General features: G+C 40.4%; 1 protein-coding gene across 1 annotated transcript in view; it reads left to right on the top strand.

The window, feature by feature from the left end:
- Positions 1-12992, top strand: part of LOC126471476 (kinesin-like protein KIF3A) — a 131741-nt gene that overhangs the window by 86750 nt on the left and 31999 nt on the right. Inside the window, exon 10 of the mRNA XM_050099679.1 lies at positions 8356-8536. Coding sequence (XP_049955636.1) covers positions 8356-8536 — 181 coding nt within the window. The remainder of the gene's footprint in view (positions 1-8355; positions 8537-12992) is intronic.

The following is a 12992-nucleotide window of genomic DNA, read 5'->3' as shown; positions in this document are numbered from 1 at the left end:
GCAGAGATGTTAGCAGTAATGAGGTTTTGAGCTTCTATAAGGCATTTCTGAGGTTTGTATCCTCGGATGAGTGTCTCCGTTGGCATTTGTCAGGATTATTGTGGGCATTGGGTCCGTGAGGTACAGAAATACGCAAAGTAAAAGTTATTAGCCACTACCAATTTATTTCTATGAAGACATGTATAATAACATGCTCACTACGCCGACCCGTCATAACCATGTCTGACGTCCTACCACAAACAAATACGGATTTGTGAGTACTCCATTGAGAGCCAATAAAGGACATAGTTCCACATCATAACCACACGCATTGGAAACTGTTCGGCCCATGCAGGTGACCAACGTCGTGTTGTGACTACTGTGTGTGTGAGAGGTGCTCTGCGGTCAGTGTATACTGACACCGCAGTTCTTCAGCATTCCACGATAATGCCAGCTCACACTTGTGCCCGCATGCTGCATCCAAGCCTCTGACCCTTACACCCCCCCCCCCCCCTCTCCCACCCCCAAAGAAGATGAGCTACCGAATGTGGTTCGCCGCGCGGGATTAGCCGAGCGGTCTAAGGCACTGCAGTCATGGACTGTGCGGCTGGTCCCGGCGGAGGTTCGAGTCCTCTCTCGGGCATGGGTGGTGTGTGTGTTTGTCCTTAGGGTAATTTAGTATAAGTAATGTGTAAGCTTAGGGACTGATGACCTTAGCAGTTAAGTCCCATAAGATTTCACACACGTTTTTTGAATGTGGCTCAAGACCACCACCTGGGCGTCATGAATCTTTGTCGCCAGTTGTTGCAGCAGAAGCATTGCAATGTTTATCTCGTTTCCAGACACAGTAACAATTGGTACTGACTAGCGGGCTTTCAGAGTCACCAGTTGGTACATGATATTCGCTGTAGACACAAGACACATTAATAAAAGTAAGAAGAACACGATACTGACAATTAAGTATGGATTAACATTATTTGAAGATTCAGAAGACTTAATTCGATTTGCTGCTTGAATGAAATTCAACTCATTGTTAGTAGTCATCATATCTTCTTGGATATCCATAATTAAATCATTATCCTTGGGAAAACTGAACAGGGAATGATTTGCATATGCTAGTATGTATGATACGATAAACTGGTAACATTCTCATTACTGGAAGCTTTCCAGCTCTATGAAAAGTAGTTGGCAATACAGGAGGCATATCAAACAGGTCACATGATAAATCACAATGAGTGGCATTTAAAATTAATCCACTACCGTGTAATTTGAGTGTGAAAGGTTTATCCAGTGCACCAGAAGTTGTACATCTAAATGTGATATTGAGAGTTGAATTGAAAGAGTAAATTATACCTTCAGAACGTTGTTTAAGATCAAACCAGGCATCTTTGTGCCTAATCAAGATATTGTGTGACAAAAGGTTTAAGAAACAATCAGTGTCTTTTTCATAATTAGTAAATATAGACTCTGCCTGCATTTTGGCGGCAATCTAATTGTTATACCAAGATGTTCCCATTTCCAAAACTATGTCATTATCTTTGACTGAATGAATCAAATCAATTTGCTTCTTAACAGAATTGAATTGTCGTCGAATCTCACTCAAATTGTATTTATATACAAGCATAGCATTATTTGTTGAAACTACCATATCTGATTGTGGTTCAAACAAAACACCTGTTGTCTGTGGTACTACTACTGTAGCATTAATGAAACACATTGTCATAGTAAAAATTAGAATTATAGTAAACATGGTTAATTATTTCTGAACACTAGAATTAAACAGTGAATATAATACAAATGTGTCTCTTGTGGTAACCTGTGGAATAAGATTTAGTTACACTTGCACACTTCATGTAATAGTTGCAATCTGTATTTGCACAACACATTCATATATGCACATGGCTGAGAAATAAACACGTTTTACACTCACTCCCACTGCACATGTCTACGCAGATTGTAGTGGTGTCTGGGACTGGATCACTCAATGTATAGCGACACCTCAGAATCGAAGTCTGGACTGCAACCTCGCACTGCTTGTGTCATGGGTTTAGGAACAGCTGGTCGGCCCATAGGCCAGTCCTCGTCATCGTCGTCTCATGATGCTACAGGAAGTATACCCAGAAATGGCATTACACGATTGATATGAATGACAGTCGAACAAAAAGGCAGTTGGAGCTTAAGAGTGACTGGTGGCAACACCTCCAAGATCAGATATGGTCATTTCCAAAACATCTTAAACTTTTTGACCTGATCTTCTTTAACACCACATTGCTCGGGTAGACAGAATCTCCGAGTCGGTACTGTGGTGCAACTGCTTGGTGAGCGTGTTGTTTCGCTTGCTGCAGAAAAGATTGATGATTTCACTGTTTCACTCCCTTCCATGCCTCCTTTAGTTTGCGTGCTAATTCCTTCTCATATTCATTGCCGATTCTAGTGGCCAATTGTGCAAAGTCCAGGGGGGAATGCATCTTTCTTCCATATACAATTCCGTATGGACTTAGGCCAGTGCATTTTTGCATTGTATGCGCTCATGATGTACAGAAGACTTACATCCCAATTGTCATGCTTGCTACTTATGTAGTGGCTAGCCATCTTAATGATTGTTCTGTGAACTCACTCAACGCATCCGTTTCTTTCTGGGTGTGCTAGTGTAGTTCTTAGTTGTGTTATTTGCATTATATTACAAGTCTGTTTAAGCAATTCCCCATGAAATTTGATCCTTGGTCACTGATTATACTTAAAGGTGATCCAAACTTCAGAATGCCCTATTTTACAAAAACCTTAGCCACAGTTTCAGCACTTTGATCACGTATTGGTATCGTGAGAAGATGTCTGGAGAAGTAATCTAACATGATCAATATGTATTTATTCCCAACTTTAGTGTTAGGCAAAGGTCCAACAACATCAAATCCAACTCTTTTGAATGGTTCACTAATCTGTGGCAGTTCTTGTAATGGTGCCTTAATTTTTCTGGAGTTATTCCGTCTGTTGCAGGAATCACATTTTCAAACAAACTCAGAAACATCAGTTGTATGTGTTGACCACCAATATATCTCAGCTATTTTAATGTTTGTTGCTTTCTTACCATAATGTCCAGATAATAAAGAGTCATGTTGTTCTGTCATGATTTGCTCTCTCATGCTTTCTGGAATAACTATGTGTTTTCCTTTAATAGTGATCTTGTACAGCAATGCATCTATTTCAACAAAACATTGATCTTTTTTCCATATTTTGCATTGCGAGTCCTTCTCGTGAGCCACTTTTAACTCTTCCTTGCGACTTATTGCAAAACAGACATGTACCTTTTGGCTTGTTGCATCAGAATTTACGTGTAGTTTACCAGGTCAATGAATAACTTTAAACTGAAACTCCCTCTGTCTCAAAGCCCACCTTGTTAGTCCTAAGCTCAATAGCCATTTAAGCACGGCATGGTCTGTAATAAGTGTGAATTCTCTGCCTGTCAAAAAACATATGTTATGTGTTATACCAAAAACCAAAGCGCAAAGCTCCTTTTCTATTGTAGTGTAATTACATTCTGCTTTGTTTAATTGTTGGAAAGCAAATGACATTGGATGTTCACGGCCATCAATTTCTTGAGACAAAAGAGCATCGGCAGTGAAATTTGAAGCATCTGTTGAAAGAGTGAAGGGCCTGTTGTAACCTGGATAGGCTAACACTGGAGCTGTGGTTAGGGCAGTTTTAAGTTCTTCCATTGCCTTTGTGTTGACTAATTGAATGTGATTCCCTTCTGTAGTAGCTGTGTCATTGGATGTGCTATATTTGCATAACCAGCTATGAAACACCTATAGAAATTTGCTAATCCCAAGAATGATTGCAATTCCTTTAAGTTCAGTTGTTCTGGAAAATTCGTGACAACTTCAGTTAATTTTGGATCAGGACAGACACCTTCACTAGTTATAACATGTCCAAGGTAGTTCACTTGATTTTGTGCAAAGTGACATTTATCTATTGACAAGGACATATTTGCGCTTCTTATTCCCCTGAAAACTGCTTGAGGTTTCTCAGTATGCTGCTTCATGTTTTCACCGAAAATTATTATTTTGTTGAAGTGTGCAAGAGCTTGTGTTGGTGTGAGCCCTCGTAAAATGGAATCTATCAGACGTTGAAAGGTGGCTGGCTCATTGCGAAGCTCTAATGGCATATGCAAGTATTTATGCTCTCCTGTAGTTGTAACAAACAAAAAAGTTCTCACTGGATCATCTGGATGCATTGTCAGCTGATGGTATCCACTTGTTAGATCACAAACCAAAAAAATTTGACATCTGCCCAGGTAATCTAGGGTTTCTACCAGATTTGGTAAGGGGTAAATGTCTAGGGTGGTTATTGCATTCAGAGCAAGATAATCCACACAAAAACAGAAATGTGGTTCTCCAGAAACAGATTTCTTCTTAACAGTGACATCTGGTGAACACCATGGTTGATATGCAGGATCTCTTGGTCCTATAATTCCGGTTTCCAATTGTTCTTTAACTATTTCTTCTACCAGTTATCTCTGACTAAATGGTATGCTGTAAGGTCTCTGAGTGATCAGTGCTGCATTTCTAGTATATATACGATACTGAACCAGATGAGTGACAGGTAAATATCAACGTTCTCGGAAAAGATCTGCTTACTCCAATAAAATAGGTGCTAAAATCTTGTGGTCTTCAACTGTCAAATGTTCTATCTTTTGCCAAATCTTGCTCTTTATTTCATTATTAATTTCGACTCCTGACAGCAATTTTCCAGTACTACTAGAAAAAATCTGTCTTTGTAACTGCAACTTTTGAAACTTCATTTGGAATCTGTGCAACATCACTTTTACTTATGCTCGACACTTCAGCAACTTTTGTTCTTTGTGACAATACAATATCTTCATTGCTCATGTTCGTTACTGTTATTGGGACTCTAGCTACATTCTGTCTCACCATTGTGGCTACTCCAACGCTTCTGGCAACATAACAATGCATTTTGTCCAGTAACTCACATTTATCTGACTCTGCTGAATTTGCGGAGGCTGATCAATCTGTACATCGACTTGGAGGGTTTGAACTGATGTGTCGATTGGATTGATCAATTCCACAATGTCAGTGTTGCTGCTTCTTTGAGTATAATCTGAAGACTGATTTCCTAGGTTGTAGTTTCTACGGCCTTGTCTGATTCTTCTATCTGCGACAAATATTTCTGCCCCGTTAGCAGCCAAGAAATCAAATCCAAATACACCGTCGTAGTGCGTTTCATTATTTGTAACTACTTGCACCCTTGCCATGTATTTTTCTTAGCTTAAACATAATTTTATGTTAACCTCTCCTTGGTTATGTAAATTATCGCCATTTAACATGTGGACCTTTAGCTGTGGCAGTCTTAACTTATTCGTTTTGTCAATGTAACTCCACCTCAGTGAGGTCTGTGCTCCTGTGCCAATAAGTAGCTTGATCTGTCATCCACGATATACAGCACCTATCACAAAGTCATTGTTGATATGATTTTCAGTTGAGCTAACAAGAATAAAGTCTGCCCTGTCTCAGGCAGGGGGCAGATGATGTGGTGACTCATATGTCCCCATCCTTATTTAATGATCTGCCAAGTTGTCTGTTCCTCGCATTACTATTTCTGTTATCGTGGCACTCTTTTGATACGTGGCCCTGTATCCCACAGTTGTAGCAAAGTCATTTTTCCTTACAATCTGTACGTTTATGACCAGACTTGTTACATCTGCAACATTCTGCATGTCTGTTGAATACGCGATGCTCTTCTTTTCATATATCATTCGGCCGTCTTTTAAATGCTTCCATGAAGCTAACAGCTGCTTTTACTGCTTCCTGAGAGGTCTTACGTTGCACCAATCTGACTGCTTTGCTTACTTCGTTGCCATACAACCTGCGAGGGACCGATGACCTTTTTAGTCTGGTCCGTTCAACCCCCACAAACCAACCAACAACCCGTGTATGAATGTGTCTAAAGCTCTCTGATCGGCTTCGAACAGCTGAATGCAATTCTTATTCTCATCGCACACTGGTCTCGCATTCGGAAGGACGACGGTTCAATCCCGTCTCCGGCCATCCTGATTTAGGTTTTCCATGATTTCCCTAAATCGCTTCAGGCAAATGCCGGGATGGTTCCTTTGAAAGCACACGGCCGATTTCCTTCCCCATCCTTCCCTCACCCGAGCTTGCGCTCCGTCTCTAATGACCTCGTTGTCGACGGGACGTTAAACACTAATCTCCTCCTCCTCCTCTTATTCTCATCTTTGAGCAGCTCATATGTTTGAGCATTAGTGTTTCAAATTCTGTCAGCAAACTTCGCAATAGATTCATCCCGTCGCATCTGCAGACTATGGAGTTGCTCTCTGCAGAATCTGATAGCATTTTTGCGTTTGAATATCTGAACAACTGTCACTCTGAATTCATTTTAATCTTCTGATTTCACACAAGTGGGCTTTGCGCTGATGAAATCTTGTGCTGCGGCTCCCTGAATTCTTAATTTAGCAACTGCTAATGCATCTGAATCAGTTCACAAACCCAACAAGGCAGCTCCTTCAAGTTTATGGAAGAATACTTTTATGTCTTCCTCAGGTTTACCGCTAAACACTGGTACTCATGGCAATAATGAGAAATTCTTTATTGGGCCAGCACTGCAAGAGCTATCATTTGACAAGTCATGTGAAAGGCTGCACTCATTTCTGTCTGCTTTTAACCATTCAATCTCTTTTCACAAATTATTTATAATGTTTTGGGGATTGGCCGTGTCACCAGAATTAGATTCTGCCATACACCAGCAAAATCACTCTATTACAGCAAAAGTTTTATAAATCCATCACTGCCTTTTGTATTGTAGCCAAATTTGACTAGACTAACGTGAATTCTAGTGTTGGATAACACCATGTTGTCGGATGACGTCCATGTTGCTGCTGTTGATTCGCCATGGAGATATGCCAGGAACTCGGGCATTCCTGGAAGAAGTTCACATATTGCTGCACCTCATCAGGACTGTAGGATTTCCAAAATTGATCCCACTTCTGAAACCACTTCTATAAGGCGTGTATGAGGTTTGTATCCTTGGCTGAGTGTCTCCCTTGGTATTTGTCAGGATTATTGTGGGCATTGGGTCCATGAGGTACAGAAATACGTGAACTACGAGTTATTAGCCATCACCATTTTATTTCTATGAAGACATTTATAATAAAGTGCTCACTACACTGACCTGTCATAACTGTGTCTGACATCCTATCACGAACAAATACGAATTTGTCAATACTCCATTGTGAATCGGAAAAGACATAATTCTACGTCGGAACCACACGTGTTGGAAACTGTTCTGCCCGTGCAGGCAACCAGCGACACAACATGACTACTGTGCATGTGGGTTACTCTGCAGCCAACGTATGCTGACACCGCAGTTCACCAGCATTCAATGATAACATCAGCTCACAGTCGCACCCTCGCGTGGCGGCTGCGTCCAAGCCTGTGACCCTTACACTACTTATGTAACAAGTTTATTGTCACAGCCCATATACTATCATATTTTCATTCATGTGGGATTTTGAAAGGCACATTTTGGGATGCTCATCCAATGAATGTGCCAAGAAAGAGCCTAAAAGTGAATCACCCATATATCTTAATTCATCTTGTTCATTATCCATGTATTTTACCAAATTTAATCTTGTTCATTGAAGTAAATTAATTTTAATAGCACTTTCTGCTCACAGCAACAATTATACATTGCTGTTAGATTTAGAAGGTGATGTATGATCCACATCCTCAGCCATTTTGCACCTGGCTAACACACAGTGAGCTACTTCCTGTAACTTTATTCACGATCAGCCACATTTGGCCGTATTCCTATTCTGAAATTAATTAACTTGTTTTTTAAATGCTGCGGTATCTTATAATTATAAAACAGAAGAGCTTTTAAATAGGCTTCACAGCTTTCCTTTTTGCAACAACAAACCATCACATTAGACACAAATTTATATATTTCTTGATGAATTCTGTTAGTTGATGTCCTATTGCCTGGCTCAGCCATTATTTTAAGTGTACGCAAGGGAATTGTAGCTGGCTACAGGTCACATTTGCATGATCTACTGAATTTGTCGTGAGTGGGCCAGTGTATTGTAATTTACCCTCTTGGTAACTAAGCCTGATGTCACTTCTATTACCCAAGACCAAAAACTTATTTACGCATTACTCATGTAACGAAGATTACTCATGATAATGAAGATAACAGACATAGACAAAATTTAAGTGAAGGAAATTTTCGAGACACAGTTTTAATTGTTGTAGTATTTTTGTTTAATTTTTAATTCCATTCTTAATTAGGACACTGTTTTAATTGTTGTGGTATTTTTGTTTAATTTTTTACTCTGTTCTTAATTAGGAAGGAACATGAAGCCCTACGTGATAAACTGTATAAACTAGAAAAGAAAATACTTGTTGGAGGTGAAAATCTCTTGGAAAAGGCTGAACTTCAGCAGCAACTTTTAGAAGCTTCAGCACGTGAACTTGAAGAAAGGCGCCGTAAAGAGGAACATCTGAAACAGCAATTACAACAGAAAGAAGTTAGTATGCGTGCTTAGTAATTTAATTCATAAATTTGTTGCGTGTTTGTATATTTATCAATCATAGTCGTGTGTTTTAATAACTGTGTAGTGCAGAGTTCGGCTGTCTTTAGTATGTATAGGTACTGTGATTGCTATGTTCGGGTGCAGGCTGTGTTGGTGACCCTTTGCTCACAACTCCAGGTGTTGCTAGTTTCGGTCACACAGCTTGAGGATGTTGCCAATGGGCATCACTACGGAGCGTGAGTTGTAGTGATCCAAGGGACATCCAGCACATCCCATGTACCCACTGATTGGCCCACCCCATCACCGGTGGTCGAGTTGGAGGTCATTCTGAGGTGTGGAAGACAGTGAAAAACTCCTAAGAAAAGGCCTAGCCAGTTTGTCTGAACCAGGTGCAGTGTGTCCTATTCTGGAGGAAGTGTCTCGGCCTGCAAGTTACAGGCAGTCACAGAGGGTGGGATTATTGGTAGTTGGGACCTCCAGTGTTAGGCACGTAATGAAGCTTCTTAGAGATATGACTGCCAAGGAGAGGAAGAAGTCCAGTGTGCACGATGCGTGCATACTGGGTGGGCGGGGGGAGACCTGAGTAGTTCCACAGGTGAAGTTAATAGAAATTCATGTGTCCGTAAAAAGATTGATGTGCGAAGCTTACATAACTACCCCTGTCACACTTTAGCAGTAGATCTTGGTGAGATCCGAGAAAATTCTGAGCCTGCATAAAATTGCTAAGTGGGTGTAAGGCAGTTATAAAGTCACTCATTGACCAGTCTAGTATGGCAGTAGAGACAGCAAAAGTAAAACCGAAGTTTTAAATCTTGCAGTTAAGAAATTGTTCACACAGGAGAATCATATAAGCATACTATCATTTGACAATCACACAGACTCCCATGTGGAGGACACAGTAATAAGCATCCCTGGTGCTAAAAGAACGGACCCACAAATTTACAGACCAATACCTTTAACATCAGTTTGCTGCAGAATTCTTGAACTTATTCTCAGTTTTAATATAATAAATTTCCTTGCGAGATCAAAACTTCTGTCCACAAATCATTACGATTTTAGAAATTGTCACTCGTGCGAAACTCAGCTTGCCTTTTCTCACATGAGATCCGGTGAACCATAGATGAAAGGTAACAGGCAGATTCCGTATTCTTAGATTTCCCAAAAGCATTTGACGCAGTGCCACAATGCCAACTGTTAACAAAGGTACAAGCTTAAGGAATAGATTTCCAGGTTTGTGAGCAGCTCGAAGACTTCTTAAGTAACAGAACCCAGTATGTTGTCCTCAATGGCAAGTGTTCATCAGAGACAAGGGTATCATCAGGAGTGCCCCAGGGCAGTGTGAAAGGGGCATCTGTTATTGTTGATATACATAAATTATCTGGCAGACAGGGTAAGCTGTAGTCTGCAGCTGCTTGCATATGATGCTGTGCTGTATAGGAAGGTGTTGTCATTGAGTGACTGTAGGAGGATACTGTTGTGTCTTCCTTGCATGGTATGTGTTGTCCGCCCTTGGTAGCTGAATGGTCAGCGTGATGGATTGTTAATCCTCTGGCCTGGGTTCGATTCCTGGCAGGGTCGGGGAATTTTCTCTGCCCAGGGACTGGGTGTTGCGCTGTCCTCATCAGCATCCTATCATCCTCATCGACTGCAGGTCGCCGAAGTGGTGTCAAATTGAAAGACCGGCACCTGGCAAACGGCCTTCCCGATGGGCGGCCCTTGCCATACGATTAAATAAATAAATGGCAAGTGCTTCTTTAGTTCATACAGGAACGAGGAACAGATGATGTTCATGAACAGAGAATTCAGATATTAATTTATTTGACATCTAATGTCAAATAGTAAAAATAATACATTACTTTGTTGCTGTATTTGCAGCGTCAGTTAGTAACAGTAGATTGCAATGTAGAAATATATACTGATGCAAAAGATTTATAAATCTGTCACTCTTAAATACAATATCTATTCAGAATATGTCAAGCCCTGGCTACTATGAAAGTCTGTAAATGTTATTCATCTGGCAAACACAGAGAAAGGGGCCAGTGCATGAATGGTCAAACTTAAGTACGCCCGCAGCTGGAGCTCCAGCGAGGGGATGCATGTACGCATTTCATTGGCAGCAGCATAATCGTTCATGGCAGCATTCTCGTGCCACGGTGGTGGCTGTAGGAAATGCGGTGGCATAACTGGCGGCACTCATATTTGAAAGTGCAGCTGACTGGATGGTGCCAATACTGCAGATACAAGATGACTTAGACAAAATTTCTAGTTGGTGTGATGAATGACTGCTAGTTATAAAGGTAGAAAAATGTTAGTTAATGCAGATAAGTAGGAAAAACTAACCTATAACGTTAGATACAGCATTAGTAGTGTGCTGCTTGACACGGTTGCGCCAGTTGAATATCTAGGCATAATTTCGCAAAGCAGTATGAAATGGAATGGGCATGTAAGCATTGTAGTAGGGAAGGCAAACGTGCGACTTCGGTTTATTGGGATAATTTTAGGAAAGAGTAGTTCATTTACGAAGGAAATATCATATAAGACACTAGTGCCACACATTTTTGAGTGCTGCTAGTGTTTGGGATCGGCACCAGGCTGGATTAAAGGAAGATATCGAAGCAGTTATTGGTAGATTCGAACAACCCACAAGTATTACGAAGATGTTTTGGGAGCTCAAATGGGTATCACTGGAGGGAAGGTGGTGGTGTTTTCTAGGAACACTATTGAGAAAATTTAGAGAACCATAATTTGAGGCTGACTGCAGAACAATTCTACTGCTGCCAATGTATATTTTGCACAAGGACCGTAAAGATAAGATTAGAGAGATTAGGGCTAGTACAGAGTCATATAGACAGTTGTTTTTCCCTTGCTCTATTTCTGTGTGGAACAGAAAAGGGAATGATTAATAGTGGTACAGGATACTGTAGGTTGTGGTGTATGTATGTAGATTTAGATGTCGTGGCCCATGTCGGTGGTGGCCCATGTCGGTGGTGTGTGTCGCTTTGGATCTGAAGAGAAGATCTCTGGTTTCTGGCATATACCTGAATAGGTAAAGACTGCCAGTCTTACTTGTGAGATGAAGCAGAGCTCATCATCTGTAACATCATCAATAGGACTGATGGCGGATCTTTGGTACAAAGCTGAGCGGAGGGTCTGAATCAGGGGCTCAGATTGTTCTGCAACTGTGTAGCTTGCAGATTTCTTGACTTGCGCCATAGGGTGGTGGGGTATCGAATTCTGCTTAATGGGTCAGGTGTCCATTACACAATGGAGGCAGCTGCATGGGTAGTGGGGGCTGTGTGAAGTGGAGTGGGCAGTTTTTTAGGTTAGAGGTCCTCGGAAAAGAATAAAAAGGGCTTCAGTCTTAGAAGTTGCAGGTCAGATGCAGGAGGACAGTAGACCAAGGAACAGTAGGTATTATAGTCATAAATTGTTGTGGCTGTCTTGGAAAACAACCAAAGTACTAAGCGCTAATAGAAAGCACTAAAGCTCAAATTGTAATGGGTATTGAAAGCTGGCTAATGTCAAAGATGAGTTCAGTTGACATTTTTACAGAGGATCGATGTTCAGAAAGGGTAAATTAAATACAGTTGTTCATGGCATGTTTATTGCTGTTAGAAGTAGTTCATCTTGTAACAAAATCAATGATGTAGATAGTTCTTAGGAGTTAGTATGCGCAGAGGTTATACATGAAAACGAGGGTAAATTAATAATTGGTTCATTTTACTGACCCCATGACTTGGATGATACAGTTGCTGAAAAGTTCAAAGGAACAATGAGGATCATCTCAGATTGGTTAGGTACCCCTCTCATACAGTTATAGTTGGTTGTGACTTCAATCTGCCCTTGATATGTTGGTGATAAATACATTCTCCTAAAATTATATTGAGCAATTAGTTCACAAGCCCACTTAAAGTGTAAATGATTGTGAAAAATAAGTTATCTAGTGCAGTTTGCAGCAAGACTATATAAAGTTACCTCCAGATACATAAAAAATAAACACAAAATATATAAAATGTATCTGTTTAAAAAAGCACATAAAAATTTGTTTCATGCATTCCTAACAGTCTCCACTCCTTCTGAACTATGTACGTGTAGACCAGATGCAGCTTAAATTCAAGGAAATGATATTGACAGAGTTGAGAGATTTATGTCAAATAAATTAGTAACAGACAGAACTGATCCTCCATGGTATATAAAACAGGCCAGAACATTTTTACAGAAGTGATGATGAAAGCATGCCAAGTATAAAAGAACATAAAATGCACAAGATTAGCAATTTACAGAAGCTTGAATTTTGATGTGGACTTCAATGTGAGATAGTTTCCAAAACGAAACTCGTGTCTTGAAATCTGGCAGAAAATACAAAGAAATATTCTGGTTGCATGTAAAGTACACCAGTAACAAGAGACAATCTGTAGCTTCAGTGTGAGATAGCGATTGTAATGTTACT

This window comes from Schistocerca serialis, chromosome 3 (genome assembly GCF_023864345.2).
Source record: "Schistocerca serialis cubense isolate TAMUIC-IGC-003099 chromosome 3, iqSchSeri2.2, whole genome shotgun sequence".
Taxonomy (NCBI): Eukaryota; Metazoa; Arthropoda; class Insecta; order Orthoptera; family Acrididae; genus Schistocerca; species Schistocerca serialis.
Note: the sequence above shows the minus strand (reverse complement) of the source record. Positions and strands in the feature narration are given on the sequence as shown.